The sequence below is a fragment of the Spodoptera frugiperda genome, chromosome 19 (genome assembly GCF_023101765.2).
Source record: "Spodoptera frugiperda isolate SF20-4 chromosome 19, AGI-APGP_CSIRO_Sfru_2.0, whole genome shotgun sequence".
NCBI lineage: Eukaryota > Metazoa > Arthropoda > Insecta > Lepidoptera > Noctuidae > Spodoptera > Spodoptera frugiperda.
The window spans coordinates 2,413,891-2,439,566 of NC_064230.1; the positions used below are offsets into that span (position 1 = coordinate 2,413,891).

The 25,676-nt window shown below is 36.8% G+C and overlaps 2 protein-coding genes and 1 long non-coding RNA gene across 38 annotated transcripts in view; 2 read left to right on the plus strand and 1 right to left on the minus strand.

The window, feature by feature from the left end:
- The window catches only part of LOC118281112 (la-related protein 1B), a 96,111-nt gene extending 77,888 nt beyond the window's left edge, over positions 1–18,223 (plus strand). For 12 of the 16 annotated variants that reach the window (XM_050700904.1, XM_050700905.1, XM_050700908.1 and 9 more), the window contains 17 exons: positions 306–413; positions 1,412–1,512; positions 2,102–2,187; positions 4,243–4,382; positions 5,292–5,445; positions 6,418–6,480; positions 7,012–7,137; positions 7,625–7,728; positions 8,759–8,866; positions 9,702–9,853; positions 10,613–10,721; positions 11,286–11,431; positions 12,477–12,610; positions 14,051–14,181; positions 15,616–15,725; positions 16,264–16,524; positions 17,115–18,223. In XM_050700904.1, the coding sequence (XP_050556861.1) occupies positions 306–413; positions 1,412–1,512; positions 2,102–2,187; positions 4,243–4,382; positions 5,292–5,445; positions 6,418–6,480; positions 7,012–7,137; positions 7,625–7,728; positions 8,759–8,866; positions 9,702–9,853; positions 10,613–10,721; positions 11,286–11,431; positions 12,477–12,610; positions 14,051–14,181; positions 15,616–15,725; positions 16,264–16,322 (1,831 nt within the window). In that variant the 3' untranslated portion in view covers positions 16,323–16,524; positions 17,115–18,223. The remainder of the gene's footprint in view (positions 1–305; positions 414–1,411; positions 1,513–2,101; positions 2,188–4,242; positions 4,383–5,291; positions 5,446–6,417; positions 6,481–7,011; positions 7,138–7,624; positions 7,729–8,758; positions 8,867–9,701; positions 9,854–10,612; positions 10,722–11,285; positions 11,432–12,476; positions 12,611–14,050; positions 14,182–15,615; positions 15,726–16,263; positions 16,525–17,114) is intronic. The other 4 variants (XM_050700911.1, XM_050700906.1, XM_050700913.1 and 1 more) reach the window with 1 other exon arrangement.
- LOC126911877 (uncharacterized) overlaps positions 1–23,439 on the plus strand; it is a 129,195-nt gene extending 105,756 nt beyond the window's left edge. For all 19 annotated transcript variants that reach the window (XR_007706376.1, XR_007706378.1, XR_007706371.1 and 16 more), the window contains one exon: positions 20,229–23,439. This is a non-coding gene — a long non-coding RNA (uncharacterized LOC126911877). The remainder of the gene's footprint in view (positions 1–20,228) is intronic.
- LOC118281136 (ATP-dependent RNA helicase abstrakt) overlaps positions 1–25,676 on the minus strand; it is a 209,380-nt gene that overhangs the window by 151,503 nt on the left and 32,201 nt on the right. The gene's annotated exons all lie outside the window — the stretch shown is intronic.

Below are 25,676 nucleotides of genomic sequence, written 5' to 3' on the forward strand. Positions count from 1 at the left end.
TTACCTAGCGGGTTTACCGGGACTCCGGCTCGAAAAGCAGGAGTAGGAACGGGGTGGTTTTTAGTCAGTAAGAGTCTGACACTCCCTCTCGCCTAGTAACGTCACGCGAAGTGATTTCAAATCGGTATATCTTCGAAAGTATTTGTTTCGGTAAGAAAATAAAAAATACGTGTCTAATGTTTTAAAATAATCTACAAGACGGACATTGAAATCAAAATTAGTCATCTACCTTATTCGAACTTCAAAATTCAGTTGCAGAATTCGGTAAATCGGTATAAATACTAATAGATGTTTGTTTGTCGTAGCCGTAAGAAACAGATGGTGGGTATCTTCCCTCTGCCGACGATGGGAGGTCCTCTGGTTGCACCAGTTTCATCACTCCTCAGGGCGGTACCTCCGCCACCGCTGCCCAGGTACGTTCAATCATAATCATAATTAATATTATAAATGTAAAAGTTTGTTTGTTTAGATGTTTGTCCGTCAATCACGATGAAACTTCTCAAAGTCAAAGCATTTATTTCATTTAATCCTCAATAGGGTACTTTTGAAACGTCAAATTGAATTGTCCGTCAGTGAAGTTAGGTGCTCGTTCCAAAGTGTAGCTTCGAATGGAGAAGAACGAGCAAGAAACTACATTGGTTACTTTTTTCAAAATAACTCTACTTCTCTTTACTTATATTATTTGCACTATATGTCCACTGTATACGAGCGTGTGCCGTGTACAGTCACTGCGAATGTGAGTGCTACAGTAACCGAGTCGCTCGGCGTTCCGTACTGCCGGTATAGGCAGGACGGGTGCAGTGGTGACGCGACAAATTATGCTTATTATTATAGAAAGTACGCTTTTAATCAACGAAAATACATAATTAAGTATATGTATTCGTTTTAATATGTAATAAAGGGGTGAGCCTCTTGAAAATAATCCATAATTGTGATACTTTCGAGTTTTGTGTGTTTACAACATCTTTTTAAATTTTGTTGTGGTATAAGCCGGTAAACGAGCAGACGGATCACCTGATGGTACGCAATCGCCACCGCCCATGGACACCTGAAACACCAGAAGCGTTACAAGGGCTTTTTGGGGGTAGGAATTTAGGGTTATCGACGATTGGTAAGGAGGCGGGTGTAATTGGGCCTCCGGTAACCTCACTAACACAACGCAAGCGTTGTTTCACGTCAGTTTTCTGTGAGGCCGTGGTATCACTCCGATCGAGCCCACCCATTGGTACAGAAACAGCAGAAACATGTCATATATCAAATGAAAAATATTATCATTTATTTATTAATAGTATCAGGTGGTTTAACACTTTGAACGCCGTGGTGGTCACCGGTGACCGACGTTAGCGGAGGATTTGCCTTCAACAGTTTTCTATTGGCAGTCAAAGACTTAAAGTATTGTATGTTGTTGTAGAATGTTTCGCACCGGGCGCGGCGGGCTGGCGGGCGGCGCTGCCGCACACGATTCGCTAAACCCCGACGTCCCTGAGTTCGTGCCGCTTGCATTACGACATGGTAAGTTTCATTATATTTATAGATAAATAAAAATAGCCCCAAAACAGCTGCTACTCCTGTGTACCAGGATCTACAGTAAATGCAATCATGTAAGCAATTACACACATCAACAGCCTATAAGTGGCCACTGCTCACCAAAGGCGTTTTCTCACACGGAGAATGTTTGAGCATTAATCACAATGCTTGCTCTATGCGGGTTGACAATTTCAAACTTATAGGTTTCCTCACGATGTTTTCCTTCACTGTTTGTCTTGTCAGTGGTATCTAAATATTCTAAGAAAGTACATATAACTATATATAAAATTCACATTGGTACTTTGCCATTGGTAGGTTTCGAAACCGCACCCTTATGTATGAGAAGCCGGCTTAAAAACCTCAAGGCCATCACGACCTTAATATTTTTAGTTACACCTCATTCTTATAAATGTATTTTTGTTAATTATTATGTTTCGACTTCGAGCCGCTAGCATGGCTTGAAACTAGTCGAGTTCTTCGTCAAACACTTTCTTCAGTAAGCCAATAACATAATAATTAATTTAGTATGTCTCACGCAATAGTTTATAATAAAATGTATTTTGTGTGTTTACAGAGGAATGCAACGACAAATCCGACAGCCTGGACGACAGACCCAGCTCGGGCACCATCAGCCCCAACTCCGAACAAGTATGGACGGAGGTACGTATAGCATAGTGTCTTAGAAACTAATGGTTTTATAATAATAAAGTTTGTTTTTTATTAGATTTTGGTTTTTCTTTTATAAACTACAAAAACTATACTACATTTTACATGGGACTCATAACATGAAAAGTATGTTACATTGTATATAATATAATGAACTGAATCTTTATTACGCCAACTGGAGTGTTTATTATGTCGTCTACAATGCCTTCAAATATTCTATAAACTTCATCGCTCTGCCCCCTATTACATGGAACGAGTGTGAATCGTAATATGGAATTCATAACTAGTGAACAGTGGGTGTTACAGTGTACATACAACGTGTGTCGGGCTTTGCCCGCGTAAAAAAATGTGTGGGTAAAAAAATAGCCTATGTGTTATTCTAGACCACAATCTACCATTGTTCCAAATTTCATCCCGATCCCTTCAGCCGTTTTGACGTGATTAAGTAACAAACAAACACATTAACTCATAAAATTTCGCAATGAAGTATAACCTACTTTATTGTACTAAGATAATTTTCCCTAAAAAAATTAAATTATTTATAGTATATTTTTACGACAACCCTTACCTTTCTCTCAATTCTCCTCTGAGGACGCCCTCTGTGGGCGCTCTCTGCCCCATCTAGAGGCCTTAAGTCATGAAAGTCAAGTCTACTACATACACAGCTGCACCTGTGGGTGTAGAGCCAAAAAGCCACATAAATACTAGGCGTTAGTTAGATTCGTACCCGCGCACAACCTCCGTTGATCTCGAATGTACGTCAATAAGGAACTTGAACGTAGTCAAGTAAAGGGGGAGCTACGGACTACCTAGCGGGTTTACCGGGGCTCCGGCTCGAAAAGCAGGAGTAGAAACGGGGTGGTTTTTAGTCAGTAAGAGTCTGACACTACCTCTCGCCTCGCTCAAGGCAGGAGAAGCTATGGGATGATTTTCCCCCCTTAAAAATGTCACGGATAACTAGTAGAAGAGATTGAGTCAAATTCTGGGGGTGGATGTCAAGAGAGCTTTGATCATCGTTAATACACGAACAGGCACCGATTTGTATGCACATTACGGCACGTAATGCCGCTATACAATGTACACCCAGTTTTCACCATTTGTGTTATAAGTCCCATGTAATAGGGGGTGATATTTAGTAACTATTGTTCTGAGAAGCCGACAGATATGAACGATATTTTCTAATACACATACATAACCTCACGCCTGTCTCCCATGGGGGTAGGCAGAGACAATGAAACGCCAATAGGGATGATGACTGGGTCAAAAATAAATTATTATAACTTTTCAATACAATAAAATAATCACACTCTCATTCATAAATTTGATGAACTACTTAATTTTCGATTTTTTTCTAGCTAAATTTCTAGAAATCAGACTGCTTGATTTGAAGTAAATATCTGATGACGTCATAATAGAGTATTTCATACAAAGTTCATAGAAAATATCGTTTTTGACGTTTCGAAAAAAGTTTTGAATTTGACTAGTAGGAAACTAGCCTATTGCCACGGTTCTTACACAACACATATTTTCTAACCACATGATTAATTGTAAATCAATACAAATATAACTATGAAATTTAATTTGTATGTTATTTATAATTTGGAATATTAATAATGTATAATTGCGTTTTTAAATTCTGATTTATATTTTATTATTGAATGATTCAACGGTGGGACATAGCTGAACTCATTTTAATACGGTAGTTCACTACTAGTCAAATTCAATACTTTTATCGAAATGTCAAAAACGTTACTTTTCTATGAATTTTGTAGGAGATCGCAACTTATGACGTCATAATTTATTTTCGTCAAATATCATACCTCTACTTACTTCTCTAAAATTAGCTAGAAATATAAAAAAAAATAAGTACCTACATATATCGTCAAATTAATGAATGAAACGTACGATTATTCTGCGGATATTTTATTGTATTGAAATGTCAAAATAATTTATTTTTGACCTGGGAAACTACCCAATTGTTTAAGATCTGTGTTTATAATGCATACCTATGGTCCACAATAAAGCTGATTGCTTGATTTGTTTCTACAGGTAAAACGCCGTACAAAAGCCGGTTCCCGCGAGCGCACAGCGGCTGCGGCTGAAGAGGAACCTCGTGAGGAGTTGCACTTCCAGCTCGACGAGGAACTGGAGCTGCCGCCGCCACGGCATAACACGTTCACTGACGCTTGGTAAGTTATTTATTGGATCTACCACCGCTGCTCTTGTAGCGGGTGTGAGAAACCGACTCTGAAGGAGTCTTGACAGAGACTGGGTTAAAGCTTGGTGAATAAGCAAAAGTCAAAGTCACAATAATTTATTTCAATTTGATCTGATGGTAAGCAATCGACGCCGCCCATGGACATCCAATCCAATCCTCACCCACACAACGAAACACAACGCAAGCGTTGTTTCCAAAGTACTAAAACCGAAATTTTATTGTTTTGTTATTGCGATAAAAATAAAACTAATGAGTCTACAAAAAAGTTTCTTCGGGAAAGTTGTTTGTAATCATGAGTACAATCACGTGTTTAAATATCGTTCACTAATTACCAGTCACCTTATATATCAATTTTATAAACCCAAGTCTTAACCACTACGAGCTGCGGACTACTTAGCGGGTTTACCGGGGCTCCGGCTCGAAAAGCAGGAGTAGGAACGGGGTGGTTTTTAGTCAGTAAGAGTCTGACACTCCCTCTCGCCTCGCCCAAGGCGGGAGAAGCCATAGGATGATTCCCCAAAAAAAGTCTTTACTACTATACTTATAAACCAAACTATGTATACTTAATCTTCTATCTATTATCCCTAACATAACATAGCATTATATGACATATAGGGTGACAGGTAATTAGTGAACGATATTTAAACACGTGATTGTACTCATGATTACAAACAACTTTCCCGAAGTAACTATTTTTGTATACTCATTCGTTTTATTTTTATCACAATAACAAAGTAAAGTTTCAAAATACGATTTCCGAAATTTTGGTTGTTTGTTTTGTTATACCAATCACTCTATATATTCAATTATCTACCCCCAAAGTCTTAACTACTATACTTACAAACCAAACCATACTTAATCTCCTCCACCCAATCCCCAGGTCTGACGAGGAGTCGGACGCGGAGTTCACGGACCGCGACGTGGGGCGCCTGCTGATCGTGACGCAGACGGCGGCGCGGGCCCCCAAGCACGACGGACACGACCGCCAGGGGGACTGGAACACACGGACCAAGATCACGCAGGACCTCGAACAGGTACACACACCACGTATTATCAGAGATCGGAATAGGTGTATTCATTTTTGGTACTTGTACCGTAAATGCACATAGAAAGAATAACATGGATAAGCCATTTCCGGATCCAATTAAATATTGTTAATGTTGGTAGTTATATTATTACTTCTTAATTTAAAATTTAAAGGAAGGTATCAAAACTAAATTTTATATTTATCTGTTGAATAATAAAAACAATCGAATTCATCGGAATTCGATTGTTTAAATAATAAACGCAAACATTAATACATTTTAAATATTTTATTGCTAGCCTTTAGACTAAATTCACATGACCGCGCGTTGCCGAATTCCGGAGGAATGTCCATATTAATATATATGTTTTGGATCAGTGACCCCAATTCAATACACCTATTCCGATCTCTGCTTATTATATATTATACAGGATTAGGTTCTCCCAGCGACTTCGCCCGCGTTCCCGTGGGATAAAAAGTATCCTATCACCTAACGGCCGGCGCCCACTGAGGGCATATCAGCTCATGCCCTGTCAGATACCAAATTTTCATTATTATCCGCTCAGTACTTTCACCGTGATCAGCGGGCAAATATCCAAACAAACAAACGCCCTTGTGCATTGGAAAATTGGATCAAATTCATCATTTAGTGCCCTGCCCCGCGCTCTTGTGTCTTCAACCTTCCTTTGCACTATAAGCCTCAACAGAATCATCACCTCGGCGGTATGATATGGTCGAAGAAATTGAGAATGCGACTCTGGATGATGCAAGATAAACGCTGCTTTATTCCTAGCTCTAAGAGAATAGAGACGTAACCTGGACGGAAGTTACGCCGAGCATTTTTTTTATTCAGGCGTCACTTATAAGTTAATAAAAGTTGTAATGTCATTAAAATGTCACCTATCTTAGCTTAGGCGTTCCTTAAAATTTTGATGAGATTGATGATTACGGCTGTTAATGTAGTATTTTAATTTATTTCCAGGTTATTACTGACGGCTTGAGACGGTATGAAGAAGATTTATGGAACGACAATGATTATCCCTCAGTAAGTTTATTTTTTTTATATCTATTACATAGTTAATTCATAAAACGAACTTCCCAAAAATATCCGGTGTAAAAGCTGAATACAGATAATGTTCGTTATATACGAATGGAATACCTTAAAGAAATCGAGATTTATTATTATAATTTTATTTTATTATTTTTTTTCGATTTGTAGCCCTATCCACCGGTAGCTTGGACCATGCTCCCGCTATTGGTTGGCTCCTCTTTTTATATTTTCAAATATTATTTTTATTTTGTATTTTATAAGTAGTATTTAAAGCCATAATTTTAGAGGACTTTAGATATATGTTTATAAATAAAAATAAGTCAGGTTTTCCTTCCTGATGCTATAACTCCAGAACACAAGAACCGATTTCCACGGTTTTGCATTCGTTGGAAAGGTCTCGGGTTCCGTGAGGTTTATAGCTAAGAAAAGACAAGAAAAAAAATCATGGTGGCGAAACGGAGTTCGCCAGGTTTGCTAGTATGTTTATAAATTGTAATATTAATTTTAATTTCCTGCTTGAACCAGTCGTACGGCAGCCAGAACTACCGCACGGTGTCGCTGATCAGCCGCGAGCAGTTCGAGGCGGCCGTGCCCAACGAGAAGCACTGCAACCCCGCCGAGCCGCCGCCGCCGCCGCCGCGACCGCAGCAGGTATATACACTCTTATATACTGTTGGAACATAACTAGTTAATGTATCACCCGATGTTAAGCAATCTGCGCCACCCATGGACACCCTCTAGGCACTAAATTACTGACATCATCCAGTGATTTGCTCGTTGATCGTCTTCTGTCTTCTGTTATATATCATATGTCAAAAAATAATAAATCATATTATTATATCATATGTCATGTATCGTCATGGCTACAGTATTTTTTCTTTGTGTCGACCAAGTCTCCAATACAAAGTTGTAGACTATTCTGCCAGTGTCTAATGGTGACTGTAGATTTGAAGCTGTCGAACTTTAACTTTGTTTGTTAGTAATTTGAAAGAATAAAACATTTGGTTTAGTAAATATAGTATACATTTTTCATAAGTGTATAAAAACTATGGTAAGGACTCGCAGGTGCAGAGTTATATTATTTCGCTCTGTATATGTTATATTTTACAATGATTAACATGATTTATGAATGTCCCAGGTATCCCAGCAGGCGGAGTCTACCGAGGGTAGAGCGGGCCGGCGGCCGCGACGTACGGCGCGCTTCTACGCAGCCAGCAAGGACCCACACGCAACTGATGTTATGTGAGTCTATCACTTACTTTTATATCTTAAATAGCCAACTTTTCAAGCCAATTCAAGACTTTTCTGGGGCCTTAGTCTGCTATTACAATTGGGTACTATCCTCGGTAAAAAATAAATTATTACAACTTTTCAATACAATAAAGTTATATTTTACAAAAAATTAAAAAATAATCACACTCTCATTCATAAATTTGATGAACTATTTAAATTTCGATTTTTTCGAGCTAAATTTCTAGAAATAAGTCTGCTATTTGACGTCAAAAACTTATGACATCATAACGCACTATTTCATACAAAATTTCTTAGAAAATATAACGTTTTGAAATAAGTATGGAATTTGACTAGTAGAAAATTAGCCTATTGTGTAAGAATGGTCGATCATTGAACAGTGCAAGAGAGACGGACATATATAGCTCCGTCCCTCTTGCACTGATCAGTGAACGACCATTCTGACACAATTGTAATAGCAGACTAAGGCCCCAGGTCCTTTAACAACCTATAAGTGGCCACTGTTGACCAAAAGCCTCCTCTCACGTGGAGAATGTTTGAGCATTAATCGCCACGCTTGTTCAATGCGGGTTGGCAATTTCAAACTCGAATCATCACTCGGATCAGAATGTGATTGTGTACTATGACACAAAAATACGGCCCTACCCAATGTTATTATAAGTAGAAAGGTAACCTAACCTTATCTACTGATCCAATCCGGAGCTGCGGACTACCTAGCGGCTCTGGCTCAAAAAGTAGGAATAGCAACAGGGTGGTTCCCAAGGCGGGAGAAGTTATTGGATGATATACCCCTCAAAAAAAAAAATAAAGTACAAAGAGGAGATGCCATAATGTGATTGTGCACTGTGACTCAAAAACACGGCCCTGTCCAATGATATTATAAGTAAACAGGTGTAGATAGCTTATAAGCGCTCAGTAAGTGGCATACAAATTTATTTTACACACAAATCCCCTATATTTTTACTTGCAATGATCCCCCATTCCCCAGCAACCCGCTCAACCTTCTCCTTCTCGGTTACAGAAGCAGCCGCAAGCACAAGACGCGCCACTCGCTGAACCCGCCCGTGGAGCACCACGTGGGCTGGATCATGGACATACGCGAGCATCGCGCCAGGACGCATAGCACCGGGTACGTACTATTTACTTTACGTTACGTTTTGTTTAACTGTACAGTCGGACCGTATAGTTAAATTGTAGGTACATACAGCCTACTAACTTTACGATTGAAAGAGAAACAAGAAAAACTGTACAGTTAGTACAGTTTCAACTGTAGTATTATCTATTCTTGATTCTATTCAGTTAAAACTGTGCATTTTAACTGTTTGCTTGCTCTACACATTTATTTATTTAATTAATATCAGCAATGGAAACACATACATTGAAAATTAAAAAAAAACACAGAAATCCAGACAAGTGACTAGTTTCCTACTAGTCAAATTCAATACATACTTTTACTTCGAAACGTCAAAACCGATATTTTCTATGAACTTTGTATGAAATACTCTATTATGACGTCATCAGATTTTTACGTCAAATAGCAGACTTATTTGAAGAAATTTAGCTAGAAGAAAAAAATCGAAAATTAAGTAGTTCATCAAATTTATGAATGAGATAGTGATTATTTTTGATTATTTTATTGTATTGAAAAGTTGTAATAATTTATCTTTGACCGAGGATACTACCCAATTAAAGATATGCACAGTATTCAAGTATAATGTGTATCCCAATTACTACAGTTAAATCGTAAGGTAGGTAGGTAGCCCTCTACAATTGGCTGCTCAGGATAATCATGACAAAACTAACATTTTCGCAGTCTTAACCGACCGGTTATATGACGATATGGAGCGCAAATCAGTGCGAGACACAATGTGTATTCTATTGTTGTCTCATATACCCGCAGTTGAAAGGTTAAGGATAACTATTCAAGCTTTTTCCCTAACAAATATTGACTGTCCTCTCCACAGTTCGTCAGTGGGCACGTCCCCGACGCTGGGGTCGTCGTGCGGGTCGGTCCCCGCGTCGCTGCCCACGTTCCACCACCCCAGCCACGGCCTGCTCCGCGAGAACCACTTCACGCAGCAAGCCTACCACAAGTACCACTCGCGCTGTCTTAAAGGTAACCCCTTGTTTATATTACACTACATATTTGTGCATATAGAATAGAATCAGGCGTTACTTTGCGGAAATCCATGCTACACTAACAATACAATAGATTTTTAGTTTTAATTCCGCTTATACATGTATTTTTAACATGCTCCGGCTTTCGAGCTGCGGGAGCCGCCGAGTAAACACCTCCCGAGGATGCTCCGTAGAGAAGCGAAACATATGTCGAGTGGTATATTGCATGTCATGTGTGTGTTTATGTTGCACCTCTGCTGTGTGCAGCATAATTAAAAATATATGTATAAGCGAAATTAAAACTAAAAGTCTTACTATATTGTTACTATTTGTGCATTTAAACATAGGTGGACTAAATACCAATTTGGCATTCTCTGACATTCAACCTAAGGTTAATGCAGAGAGACAACAGTAGGTGTTATGCTAGTGGATGTATTCTACATTTGTAGTATTTTTATTGCATTTGTATCATCTTTTAAAGCTTTCCTGGACCTCCACAAATAATTAAATATCAATATTAGCCAAATCCAGCCGTTCTCAAGTTTTAGTAAAATCTTTTTGAAGGTAATAGGAAAAGTAATAATCAAAATGTCTCACGAAAGTTGTATTAAAATGCAACGTCACGCATTTTATCCCCGAAGGAGTGGGCAGAGGTGCACATTACGGCACGTAATACTGGGCACAATTCCATAACCCGTGCTACTGGTGAGAAATTTTTTATACAATAAAATTGTAACATTATTGTTATTTGTTACAGAACGCAAGAAGCTTGGCATCGGTCAGTCGCAAGAGATGAACACGCTGTTCCGATTCTGGTCGTTCTTCCTACGAGACCACTTCAATCGCACCATGTATAATGAATTCAGGTAACTATTCAACTTTGTAATCTTTATAATTATTGACTTTTCAGTAGTTTCTTTTCATATACTACTAGCCAAACCAGCTTTTGGGTGCTTTTCCACCAGAGATTCTATGCTATGTTTGTTGTGGATCAACATGGCATAGAATCTCTACGCAAAACGCATCCACATGCGTTTTGCTTCCATCAATCATATTCATTGGTACACATAGCTTAGTTCTGATGGAAACCAACTCAGCTAAGCTGTTTTTTATATGAAAAGAAGTGTGCTATGTATGGCTTCCCTACTATCGACTCGAGCTTCCTCGCACAGCTACATAGTTTAGTAGCAGTGGAAACGGTCGCATAGTATCATAGCTTAACTACTACATCTTCATAGCATAGCTACATAGCACATCTGCGGTGGAAAAGTATCCTTAACGGCTTGTTACTAATGCTAATCATAGAAATTAATGTGATAGTCAACAATGATTCAAAAATATTGAAATACATAATTATAAAAAATGTTTCGCGACAAATTTTATTACACTTATCTTCTATGTAACTCAATATAAAACTTGTATCCCGACAGAACGCTAGCCAACGAGGATGCGTCAGCCGGTTTCCGCTACGGCCTGGAGTGCCTGTTCCGTTTCTACTCGTACGGCCTCGAGCGCAAGTTCAGACCGGAGCTGTACCAGCACTTCCAGCAGGAAACCATTGCTGATTATGAGAAGGGTGAGTCTATTCATATTGTTATTTAACATTAAGTCCGCCCACAAGGTGAACAGACCTGGAGGTCTACTCTAATTCAACTAAAAACGAAGTTTCGTCCGAAACTTCGCAGATTTCGTACTACAATTCCATTTATTGCGAACTTTCGTGAACATAGTTAAATGAACGAATGTAATGAAGATAAATATGTATTGTAAATTAAAGAGCGCCATTATCGCCAACAAACTGACTCACAGTTTGGCGATTTTTGTATGTATGTATTATGTGAATAAACGATTTAAAAAAAATATAGGTTTTGATATGAAATTAAAAATAAAACGTTATTTCAAGTAATTCTATTAGTAAATCAATAAAACCTACGGCCGAAGATTAAACGAAACTTCGCATTCGAGAACCGGAGTAGACCTACTGATTAAGGTCGCAGAAAGCCGCTGGATGCAGGTCGCTTCCAACCGGCCTATCTGGAAGTCATTGGGGAGGCCTATGTCCAGCAATCGGACGTCTTGTGACTGATATGATATGCAAATCCTCCGCTAAACGTCAATCGTCAGTGTCTGACTTAGCGGTTAACGTGTTAAATATAGTTTTCTTTTATCGTCATTCTTTTTGTTTGCGAAGGGGTAAGCAGAGGCGCACATTACAACACGTAATGCCCGTGTCCAATGTTCACCCGCTTGTGCTAAAGTCCCATGTAAAGGGGGTGAGCCTATTGCCATATACTGGACACAATTCCAGACTCCCTGCTACTATTGAGAAATTTTCGAGAAAACAAAAAAAACCAAATAAGTAGTACTTTGCTCGACGACAGCAGTATACAATCTTGCGAGATAGATTATAATTGAATACTGGCAACTTTACAATAACAAATGTGCAAATGATACTTAATATTTGAAAGAAAGAAAGAAAATACATTTATTTGGCACAGGCCGCAAAACACACAACATAACACAAAAATGTAATAAAAGAAAAGAACCAGGTGTACATGCATAAAAAAAAAGAAATAAAATACAAACAAAAAAAAAAATTAACATTCTTCTTGTACCAACAGGTCAGCTATACGGCTTAGAGAAATTCTGGGCGTTCCTGAAGTACTACAAGCATACGGGAGCGCTGCAGGTGGACCCCAAGCTGCAGGGCTACCTCGAGAACTTCCAGAGCATCGAAGATTTCAGGGTGCTTGAGGTGAGTACACTTGAGGTCTTGAGATTATACTTAGTTATAGTTATACTTGAGGACACTTAACACGTTGACTGTCCCATCTATTTTGGATAATCTCGTTGGTACGTCCAATGGAACTTAAAATATTCTACTGATTAAAAAAGTATAAAATTTCGATGGAACATTTAAGTCTTATTTTTTCAAGTCTTTGTTCATACGTCCCTAGAAAATTCAAAGTTCTAGCTCACACGTCCAGCGCAGTAAAGGCAGTTCAGTTGCCACTGACTAATGCATTATATATAATGCACGGACGTCACAGCCAGATCATATCATGCATTACATGTATTGCACGGACAGTCAACGTGTTAAACTACAGTTTTGTACATTGTATCTAAATGTTTATTTCTAGTTAGTTAAATGTAGCATTGTTTTTTATACACATATGATTTATATTAGTTACTAAATATCATAAAGTTTGGTAGAGGTCGCTTTTGTATGTTTTGATCCTTTTTTTACCCGACTGCGCCAGAAGGAGGGTTATTTATAATATAAGCTGGTAAACGAGCAGATGGATTACTTGATGGTAAGCAATCGCCGCCGCCCATGAACGCTTGAAACACCAAAGGCGTTACAAGTGCGTTGCTGATCTTTTGGGGTTAGGAATTTAAGGGTTGTTCTGGAATCGGGTATTGGGGAGGGCGTAATTTAGCCTCCGGTGCCCTCACTTACACAACGCAAGCGTTGTTTCACGTTTTTTGAGACCGTGATATCACTCCGGTCGAGCCGACCCATTTCGTGCCGAAGCATGGCTCTCCTACACGTTAAAAGTTTCTAGATGAAAATTAACATCCTTAAAGAATGTACAATATGATATGTCAGATTTTACTTATATTTATCTTAAACGTAAATTTATCTTAAGTTGGTATCTTAGCATAAGTAATTAGTAGACAGAGAGATATTTTTAATAAAAAAGAATTGCACTATATGTCCACTGTATACGAGCGTGTGCCGTGTACAGTCACTGCGAATGTGAGTGCTACAGTAACCGAGTCGCTCGGCGTTCCGTACTGCCGGTATAGGCAGGACGGGTGCAGTGGTGACGCGACATTCTTCATGCTTTCTCAGATAATATATTATTTAAGGAATTTAATTGAGTACCTTTGCAACTCCTGTGCACCAGGATCTACAGTAGATACAAACATGAAAACACCGAAACACTGAAGTCCAACGTCTCAGGGACATAACTGTCTTGGATCCCGCAACGGAATAAATTAAAATATATAATTATTTAAGAAGAAAATAGTAAATGAATTATTATGTTGTCGGTTTACTCATGTAACTGTTTGACGAGAAATTCGACTAGTTTCAAGCCTTGCTAGAGGCTCATATTCATTATATAATAAAATTATTATAATAATGTAGTACATATATGTATATGTATTAACGTGTAATATTTATTTGCAGCCCCAGCTGAACGAGTTGCTAGCGGCGGCGGGCGGGGCGGCCCCGGGGCGCGGGCCGCACGCGCGGCCCTACGACCGCACGCGCTCCGTCTCCGAGAGCGACCGCGCCGCCGCCGCCGCACGACACGCCACGTGAGTCTATTATATTGCTACACACCTCTCCTAGCTTCGCACGGGTGGACTAAACACCATAAATTAATCAGTCATTCACTAGCATTTAAATGATCAGCAGATCAAGGTGATCAGCCTGGCGGGCTTTCTGCCCGACTGTTGTTCGTTGGGATTTTCTATCCGTGTTAATTCGCATGTAAACTTCATATGTGCGATGCAGGATATTTGTGACGTCATCCATTGATTTGCTCGTCGATAGTCTATGTGCGACTTCTGTCATCTGTCACTTGTCAGTGTCGCCACAGGGATAATGACGAGGTATGATAATTAAAAATCTATTTAGTTCGTCCGTTAGGTAATGAAAATACTTTTCTAATATTTTAAAATAACAAGACGGACATTAAAATAAAAATTAACCCTCTAGTTATTGTGAAAGAATATTTCAAATAAACCCAGGGGGCTTGCTCTTGGAACCAATCTCAATTTCAATGCAATTTCTATCCAATAAAATCTCAATAATTATTCAATATCAATACTATACAACCTCAATCGTAGCTGTGAAAATAGCATTTAGCTAAGTGTAATTCTCCTAAAAAGCTAATTACTGATGTATATATCTTTAATTATGTCAATGGAGAGATAGTAAACTTCCAAGCCAACCATCCGGCTAAACTGTATGGTTTAACGCGGACGTAAACTGTGGAAAACATTTGTCTATATTTCAAATATTTCTTTTATTACAAACAAATTACATATAAGTGTAGAATTACGTGTGTGTAATGCCGCGGCGTGACGTCACACTCGCGCCCTCTCTCTCTCACTCTATTTACTGACAGTTCGACTCTACGGATGGTCTAAAGTGGTGTAACGTGTAGCGGGTTCGATTTCCGCACGGAGCAACACTTTGTGTGATCCACTATTGTTGTTTCGGGTCTGTGTGTCATGTGTATTATGAACTTGTATGTTTGTAAACGCACCCACGACACAGAAGACAATCCTATTGTAGGGTAACATTTAAAAAAAAGTGCAGTGATAATTAAAGTATACAAGCATACTGCACTGATATTAGCTGCGGACAGATGTAGTCGTAACTTCGTGGTTTGTTTATGGACATTTCAAATCGATATTAACCCAAATATAATCTACCAAGGAGAAGGTAGAGGTGCACATTACGGCACGTAATGCCACTGTACAATGTACACCCACTTTTCACCATTTGTGTTGTAAGTCCCAAGTAATAGGGGGTGAGCCTATTGCCATATACTGGACACAATTCCAGACTCCGTGCTACTACTGAAAAATTTTCGAAAAACCAAAAGAAGCCCAGTAATACTTTGCTCGACCCCTTGTCGCACTTACGACCACTCGACCAATGAGGCAGGCAGTCAGTGAAATTTTGTGTTTATAGTTATTCTATTCTAATGACTAATATAATAATATGTATGTTTCGTCTAGCAGTAAGCAGGGCGGTGCGCGGCCGCCGGCGAGCAGTACGGGCGCCAACAACCGCGGCCGCGCCGGCTCCTGCGGCGCGCAGAGCGTCGTCGCCACCGCACGACCACGGGGTACGTGTATTCATCATATAATACCGTATAGATAAACCTCTTATGACTTAATTTAAACTACATATTTGTTATCATCTAGGCCGACAATATACGAAACATGAGCGAAATAGGCTCATTAGTTAAACCAAAAAGTGCATTATTCTCTTTGAGCTAATTGAACACTTTTTACAAATACGGCATTATAACAGCCGCGCCGCATGTCCATAACATTCCTAGACAACATGCAACGCTACAGCTCTTTTGTGGTCAAGGTATATGGAGCTGTTCATACAGAATTTAATACATACTTAGTTAATTTAATTATTTATTTTAATTCAAAACAAAAAAAAATCTGTTTTTGTTGAAATATATGTCCCATTAATGCATATGTTATCGGCTTACTCACGTAACTGTTTGACGAGGAACTCGACTAGTTTCAAGCCATGCTAGAGGCTCATATTCATGAGTATGAGTATGATGATTCATAAGTAGCATTCCGCGACACACGACGCGGTGATTATACGAAAGTTATAATAATATGTCCTATTTTTGTCCACAGCAACACCAAAAACGAAACAAGACAGCGGAGAGCCGAAGCCGTTGGCAGCCAAACAGTGATGTTTAAACTTGTACATAAATTAAGAAAAAGACATTCAGTGCAAAGTGCTTAATCACCGGCAATAATAATATATAATGTGTCGAATGCATTTTATTATACTATACTATATACTATATATAAAATATGTTTAAAAACTTAAAGTTTAGTGCCCAGACACTAGTGAGTTTAAAACGTTGCTCGTTGGTTACTTACGGAGACTAGGTGAGTTAAATTCTTTTATATTTTCCATTTTTACTATTTCTTGTATTTTATACAATGTACACACACTTTTCACCATTTGTGTTATAAGTCCCATGTAATAGGGGGTGAGCCTATTCCCAAATACTGAGCAAGTGCTGTAATTTGCACCTCTGCCTACCCCTTCGGGGATAAAAGGCGTGACGTTGCGTTGCGTTTTTATATTTTATTAGCGACCCGCCTCGACTTCACACGGGTTTTCTACACTATTTAATGGATGTTATTATACATATAAACCTTCCTCTTGAATCACTCTATTTATTAAAAAAAACCGCAACAAAATCCGTTGCGTAGTTTTAAAGATTTAAGCATACAAAGTGATATAGAGGGTAATTGGCCCTCCGGTAACCTTACTCTCACAACGCAAGCGTTGTTTCACGTCGGTTTTCTCTGAGGCCGTGGTATCATTCCGGTCGACTGAAAAATGACTGCCTTACAAGGGATATCGGGTTCGATTACCGATTCGATTTCTATTTACTATTAGTGTTTTTTCCTTATCATATGTTTTTTACATACTTAATAAAAAAATAACCTATTTTTCTCATTGTCCACAGCTTATATGCATCGACAATAAGCAACGCTACGCTCTGTTTCACGCGATATCATAAATATTGACAACAATATAGCTAGACAGTAAGTATGTACTACCATATATATATAAACTTATATATTTTTGACATTGTATAAAAATTTAAATTATAAACGACATCCCATTGTCTTGATAAAATTTTCAAAATGACATTAAACAAAAAAAAAACAAACGTTCTGTCTCTTAGTCTTTGGTAGGGTTAAGTATTTTTTATCTGTGGCTACTTTGGTGCTGCAACATCGACATCCTCGCATTTTGTTTGATTTTTGAATTTAGAACCACCCAGTTTGATTAAGAGCCTTTTGAGACTCGACTAGTGAATTTTTTTCTCGATAATTTCGAGTGAGTTGAGTCAAGTTGAGTGTATCTGAGTATAAACTCAGGATGTTGTATGTATAAGTCGCGTTTAGTAAATGAACTCAAATGAGTTATAGTCACTCAGTGTTATAAGGTGTATTTTAAAAGTTTTACTCGTTTACACTCAACTCAACTGAGTAACACTCAACTCAACTAAAGCCATACTCATTTCGATATTCATATTGATTTGGATCTCTAGACGAAAAATTATGGAAAAAACGAAAAAAATGTCATTTTTCATGTTTATTTTTTTCCTGTAAGTCATGATAAAAATTGTACAGCCTGTGTAAAAAATATGGGAGTGGTGGTAGAAAAAAATAGTTTAAAAAAATAAAAGCTGAAGACTGGTATTATTCGGTTCTGGTGTCGCGCGAAGTTTTTAAATGATGATGTTGAGAAAATACTTATGATGTGGAGTTGAGAAAAATTGTTAAAAAAAAACTATAAAGAGTCGAGCGAGTCTGTGTGTTGATAATGATGAAAATACTTAATTTTTTTCGTTTCCTATATCTGTATAATAGATGCCTTTACGATTGGCCGTCTTTTTGAAACTTGGTCGTTGAGATATTTGACTCGGAAGTGTATTTTTGTTATTTATATTGTATGTGTTTTAAAATGCGTCTCTCTGTCTGTCCCCGCTACTGTATACAACTTTAATAAACATTTTCTTTAATAACAATTTCATATAATTGTATTAATTGCCTATTTTCTTTTTTATCTTTTTTAAACCAAAAAATCCGTCTAATTTGCCAAGAATGCTGATTCTGTTCACTTTTCTCCTGATATTTTTGTGTCGATCTAACCAATGGCGTATATATCCAAACAAATATGTGTAATTATTAATTTTCAACTATATAACCAAATAAAATTATAAAAACCTATCAAAAATCACTTTTTATCTACTCCATTCGAAATCCCCCTTTTCCGTCCACTGCTGGACATAGGCGTCTCCAATATCCGACCACTGAGCTCGATCTTCAGCTCTTTGCATCCAACCACTGCCACACAGCGGATATCGTCACTCCACCTAGCTGGAGGGCGCTCTATACTACGTTTGTTCTGATTTCCATTCCAGAACATGTCTACCTTAATTGTCATCGGTTTCCAAACAGATTTGATCCACTACCACTTCAAATAGCTAATCCTTTATTATGTTGATAACTTTGATTCTCTGTCGACTCTCCCCCAAACAAAAACAGACGCAAATATTTCAAAAGACATACAATATAAATGAAAAATACAAATAGCTTCTAAACGTCAAAACTGTCAAACGTCAAAGCGCCATCTTGTTTTCAAAAAAGGCGGCCGTAAAACATACTGCCAATTGTGTATTTAAATAAATAAATAAAAAAAAATATGATAGATACATATTTTTAATTATTGAGCACACAATTTTCTTTTTCTAGTGACGATAAAATTATTATATTATACATAATATAATAAATAAATACATAATGGTCTTTTTAATTAGTAAAATAAAACGGTTGTAGTTATTTATTTTTTCTTATTTTTTTATATATTTTTCTTTTTTTACATTACATGAGACCGTAAAAGTCCGCGTCTTTTGCTTACAAAGTCTTTTCGTTATAATATGGTCTTTTGAAAGTCATTTAGGGACCTTTGACAACTATTAAATGAAATTGGACAACTAAAGCTAACTTTTTAGTTAAGTTTTTAAACTGATATGGTCACTTGTAAAAGCATTAGAACTTAAAACGGGATATTTACTATGTTTATTAATTTTTGTGAATTTCTGAAGCATGGCGCTTGCAACAGTGCCGAAATATCGGAAACTCATCGACATAAATAAACATGGTAAATATCCTGTCTCAAGTTCTAATGTTAGTGTTAGTGACCATGTCAGTTTAAAAAATTATATATTACTAAAACTAAAATACGGGAGTTTCCTAATGTATTTTGATAAATACAAATACATAATATGTTTCGTAATGATATCTACGTTCAGTAGACTCGCTCCCTATTACATGGGACTTATAACATAACTACTGAGAATTAGGTTTTAATAAGTATGTCGTTAGCCTTACGTAGCAAAAAAACACTTTATTCTAAATTAATTTCATCGAAAATAATAAGCAATTTTGGGTCTAAAATATTAAGTAGTCTAGTATTTCGTGTTTTAAATACTTAGGTCTTAGATCTATATCTAGCTAGCAAGTTGAATTTACTAGATTACGTCATAAATTTTCTCGAAAATTATTAAATAAATCGTTTTGGTGCTATTTTTACTGTAAATTGGTAAAAGCAACCGTTTTATTTTACCCCCCAACAACGCGTCGGAACGATTTTCAATATTAATCGTGAATTTATATCTATAAAATATATGTAGTCTGAAAATTAACCTAAAAATACTATAATAAACATAACTACTCAATGTTTCCGAAATTATTGTATTAATAATTAAAACGAGCAACATATTATAATTACTCATTAAAATTATTAACTTAACGAATAATTACTCAAAGAAATTATCGTAATTGAAAGTCGTTCCTTATAATGATTTTTTTTAAACTAACTTGCTCAAGTTGTTTTTGTTTTTTTTTATGTCTGTGTATAAACTTATAATTGTATGTTTCTGTGTCGAATCCGAATTGAATGGTGGCAGGCAATTACTGAGCTATAGGTACTTGTAGCAATGACAAGTGTAGAGATTGTCCAGTCAACTGATGGTAGCGGTGACTGTCCAGGCGACACACGTACTTAGGTATCGTCATGAGCTAATGTTCACATGTAAACAGCAGCTCATGTAGTGTAGAGATGGACTTAAATCTCTACATACGCCTTTTTAATGTACATCCGTGATTATTATGTCGGATTTGTACATTAGGGATAGTTGTGAACAAGTATTTTTTATAGTTTTTATGTATGTGACCATTTTATGAAAAGCAATAAATGAAATATATATTATATTTCAGACTCAAAATGAGCTGAAACTATGTTATAATAAGTATATTTTGTTAATGGTCATGTGCATAGGTTTGTTTTTAGGATTCATTTTAAACACAGATCCTTTTAGGTCCCTATTACATGGGACTTATAACATTACTAGTGAATAGTAGGTGTTGTACAAAATTCTATATTGTTTTGACGAAATGAGGTGTTTTAATCGTTATATATTTTTTGCGTTAACCCTCAGTACTATGGTTATATAGCTAGGACTAGAGTGAAAATTCGTTGTGTGAGTGAGGTTACCGGAGGCCCAATTACCCCCCTTCCCAATCTCCGATTCCCCAACAACCCTTAAATTCCTAACATCCAAAAGGCCGGCAACGCACTTGTAACGCTTCTAGTGTTTCTGAGCCTTACTCAAACGTTTAATGATTACTTAAACTATTCCTTAGTAACGATTTTGTACCGAAAACAATCGCTAAGGACTGGGTTAAGTAACCATTAAATGTTTCTGATCACAGAAAATTATTAAAACTAAATCGTATATGTTTTTATAGAGATTTTGTCTGTCAGCCATTCAAGTCGGAGCTCACTTAGGCAATAAACCTTTATAATTACGATTTTAGCTATGATACATGAAAAATATATATTAAAATAATTATTGTATATGGTTCTTGAAACTGAAAACGAATGTTAGGTGTGCGATGGGCCTTTTTTTCTTAGTTTTAAGTGTGCTTTATTTCTTATTTTTTTGTTGGGCAACACAGTTGTGGTATGTTGCTATTAAAAAAATATTGAAATATTTTGACAATATGGCTGCTTTTTATCGATCATGTCGATAGTACTATCAGCTTTTGTTGGTTTTTCTTTAGAAAATTCCCAGCTTTTTATTCACGGCTTACCGTTTCTTTTTTTTATTTGAACGCTTAGCCGCTTATTTTTGATTGGTTGTGTTTAACAATCAAGGCAAGATTCTCTTAAAAAATGACGTTTTTCGTGCATTTTTCTGCACAATTTTTTTCTATATATTTTCCCCAGTGACATGCTTTATTCCGCTTTTTAATTCAACATACCATGGCGACGTTGCGATTCTGTTTAATATATAAACCTTCGTGATTAAGAATATAAAATAATAATTATAATACTAAATAGTACCTACGCTTCGATCGCTTCGAAAACCCGACAAAATAGTTCCTATAATTATTTAAACGTTTTACTTAATTTGTTAATTATGAAGAAAGCAATGTAATATTTTGATATTGACGCAAAAATTTTTGTTTTACCACGACAAAAAGAGATTTTTCTCAATAAAAATCTATGAATTCTTCAGTTTCTTGTATCTTAACCGTTTGTTATATATAACAATGATTTAAATTTTTCAATGTTTTCTAACTAAACACAAATATTTTTGCGCCAATATACCCCAGTTTTTTTGTTTATTTACCCGTCCTAATGTAATAGAAACATGATGTTTACCTTAAAATTTCTTTATTATTTTATATCGAGACAAATTATATAAGAAGCGATCATTAGCTGCGACGTTATATTTATATGCGGGAACTCATAAGGGCTAAAAACAGCAGCTCATCTGGTGTAGAGATTGTCCAGTCAACTGATGGTAGCGGTGACTGTCCAGGCGACACACGTACTTAGGTATCGTCATGAGCTAATGTTCACATGTAAACAGCAGCTCATGTAGTGTAGATGTCCAGTCAACTGATGGTAGCGGTGACTGTTCAAGTTGTTAAGATGATATAGGTAATTTTTATTATGAGTGATCCGTATGTAGTCAATAAAAATCATGCGTATATGATTGTAAAATGTAAAAATTATTGGTTTGATTTCACTTTTTGCTCTAAACACGTTGTTTGTATACTAAATTATAATATTTAGATGTTATTTCACTAGATATTAGTTAAGTTTTAAATAAAAGTGAGATGTAGTTTTAGCTTATAATTTTGTATTGTCAAATTGTCAGTTGTGTAGTAAACGCAGGACTTATATTTTAATGTTTTAAAGATTGATTCAAATCTGTCTTTAATTGGTTTTGTTGGTTATTTCTTAAATTAAGACTACTTGGTTTAGATTTTCATGTAATTAAAGCATTGTAAATTAATTTTGTCACTGTATGGCAGCAGTTTTAAACAGAAACTCTAAAGTCTGTGCCAATTTCTAAATAATTTCTTGTTTTTTTGTATCGATTTTCTTCTATGTAAAGAAAACTTTATTTGACTTTGATAACCCCATGTTTACATATATTATTGCAAAACTTGTGCTAAGTATAATCTTAAAATTAAATTTAGTAAGCAAAATGGATGTTTTTGTTCATATTTATACAAGTTCCCGCGTATAAATATATCGTACTAAAATCTTATGGTGAATTATTTGTTAAGTCATTTTTAAGTTTCGTTCGTTCGTTGCAATTTTTTTTTCGTATCTTAAGCGCGCCAAAGGTGTTGATGGAGAGAGTTAAAAAACTCTTAGGATTAAACTGTATAAATGAAAAATATAAAAAAAATTACTTGATGATAAAATTAAGGCTTGATAATGTTATATTATCGGTGTCCCACAAAATGGCGGGTTGGCGCCAATTTTTGACAGATGACAGTTGACAGGCATGACGAACTGTCACAGTAATGTTGCCAGCCTATCCGTCATCTTGCCGGACAATTTTAAAACGTAGTTTCAATATAATCCAGTGCATTCATTTTTTTGTTGTCAATTTTTTTTTCGATAATTTGGTTGTTGTAAAATAATTAATTAAATATAAAAAAAATAATTGAGTAGATGTTTCGAAAGTTAGTCAATGTAGGTAGGGTTAGGTCGAAAATTAAGTATAAATTGTTTTTTTTTTTCTAAGATTTGCTTCGTCGAAGTGATTTAGACAGTTGTATGTATTGATTCACGATTTTTTAAAAGAAATTTGCATTTTAGCTGACACTGTCTTTATGCCAGACGCAGTATGTAAGGCTGTAAGTTAAATATACATATTATATTTGAGGTAATAAATTAATAATAAAACCACAGTTTGGCTTTTTATTTATTCATTCTCCTGTGATTTTGTAGGTGGCAACACTTGTAGTGTAACCTTCTATGGCATATGAGTTCAACAGCTTAAGTCAAGAAGTTAAGGTTTTACATGATCCAAAAATCATGCTCACCTTGCAAACCAATGTTAATGCAATTTTAACAATGTCACGCCTCTAATCCTCGCAGGGGTAGGTAGAGGTGCACATTACGGCACGTAATACCCATTATACAATGTACACAAACGTTTCACCATTTGTGTTATAAGTCCCATGTAATCGGGTGTGGGCTTATTGCCATATACTGTACACAATTCCAGACACCGTGACATACCTACCTACTACTGAGAAATTTTCGAAAACCCGAAATATACCCAGTAATTCTTTTGCCCGACCTGGGAATTGAACCAGAGACCCCATGTTCGGCATTCGCACTTGCGACCACTCGACCTACGAGGCAGTCCAAAAAACTCATTAATATTATTCAATATCAAAACTATACAACCCCAATCGTAGCTGTTAAAATAGCATTCAGAGTACGGAATATAAAGCCAAACTCAATACCATTTAGTTCATTCAATATCCACACAATACGGATGCAATGGGTACGTGTTGCAACTCAAGAGTACGTTTCACAATATCAATGTCGATCGATCGGGATTGGATTGAAAATTAAGCACCCTCTTTTTTTTTTAATGGTAAACGAGTGAGCGGGGTATCTGATGGTAAGCGATTAGCGTCTCCAATGGACTCCCGCAACACCAGAGGAGTCATTGCTTCCCTTTGGCCAATCTCCTATGGCCTATGTGATTTTTTTCGCGGTCATCCGTGATCATGGCTTTTGCGACAGTGCCGAAACATCGTAAACTCATAGACCGAAATAAACATGGTAAACATCCCGTCTTGAGTTCTAATGTTTGTAATATTATGATGATGATGATGAAGAAGAACTTGGTCATAAAAAATAAATCCTAAGTATAAGACCATTGGTTTGATTCCAAATACAGCAAGGTTTTCGATGGATTATACCTCTTACATGCTAAATAAAAAATAATCTATTCAGTCCGACAATATTAGGTAGTTACCTAATGTAAAATTTTAAGACGTATTTTTTATTTGTAACCAAAATAAAATAACAATACTTATATGTATAAAAGTAATCAAAGTTTAAGAGTGGGAGCAAATACGTCATTTCTACGTATAAAACGTACCTAGAAGTGACGTCAGGCGGTATTTCAAATCGATATTATCTTCGAAAGTATTTGTCCGTAAGAAAATAAAAAATACGTGTCTAATATTTTAAAATAAACAACAAGACGGACATTGAAATAAAAATCAGTCGTCTACCATATTCCCTATTGGACGAAAAACGAGAGGTTCACACTGGCGCCGTCTATTGAGCACAAATACTGTAAGTCATTGGAAAAAAATCGTATCGGAGGCTGCTTTGGGTTGCTGAGCCTGCGCTGGGTGTCTTCAAAGCCCGAGTGAATAGGTTGCTTATGGGCAGACGTGCTCCACCGTAGGCCGCATCATCACTTACCATCAGGCGAGATAGCGGCCAAACGTCGACCCATCAAATGTAAAAAAATGCCAACGGAGTAAGTATGTATGACACAGTATTAATTCCCAATTACATATAAAAACATACTGCCTCGTTGGTCGAGTGGTCGCAAGTGCGACTGCCGAACAAGGGGTCTCGGGTTCGATTCCCGGGTCGGGCAAAGTATTACTGGGCTTTTTTCGGATTTTCGAAAATTTCTCGGTAGTAGCACGGAGTCTGGTATTTTGTCCAGAATATGGCAATAGGCTCACCCCTATTACATGGGACTTATAACAGAAATGGTGAAAAGTGGGTGTACATTGTATAGCGGCATAACGTGCCGTAATGTGCACCTCTGCCTACCCCTTCGGGGATAAAAAGGCGTGACGTTATGTATGTATGTATATAAAAACATAGTATATTGAATCATTGACGATTGTCTACAATGCGACACCACCTCATAGATATAGTATGGGCCTGCAAAGCAAGAGGGTTCGATCCCTACGAATTATTGAGGTGGTTTCGACTTATTAAAAATGTATTAGCTATATTATTACGTTATCGGCTTAGATAGCTAATTGTTTGACGAGGAACTCGACTAGTTTCAAGCCATACTAGAGGCTCATATTCATGAGCAGCATTCCGCGACAATCGCCGCATCGTGTGTCGCGGAATGCATTTAGTATGTCTCACG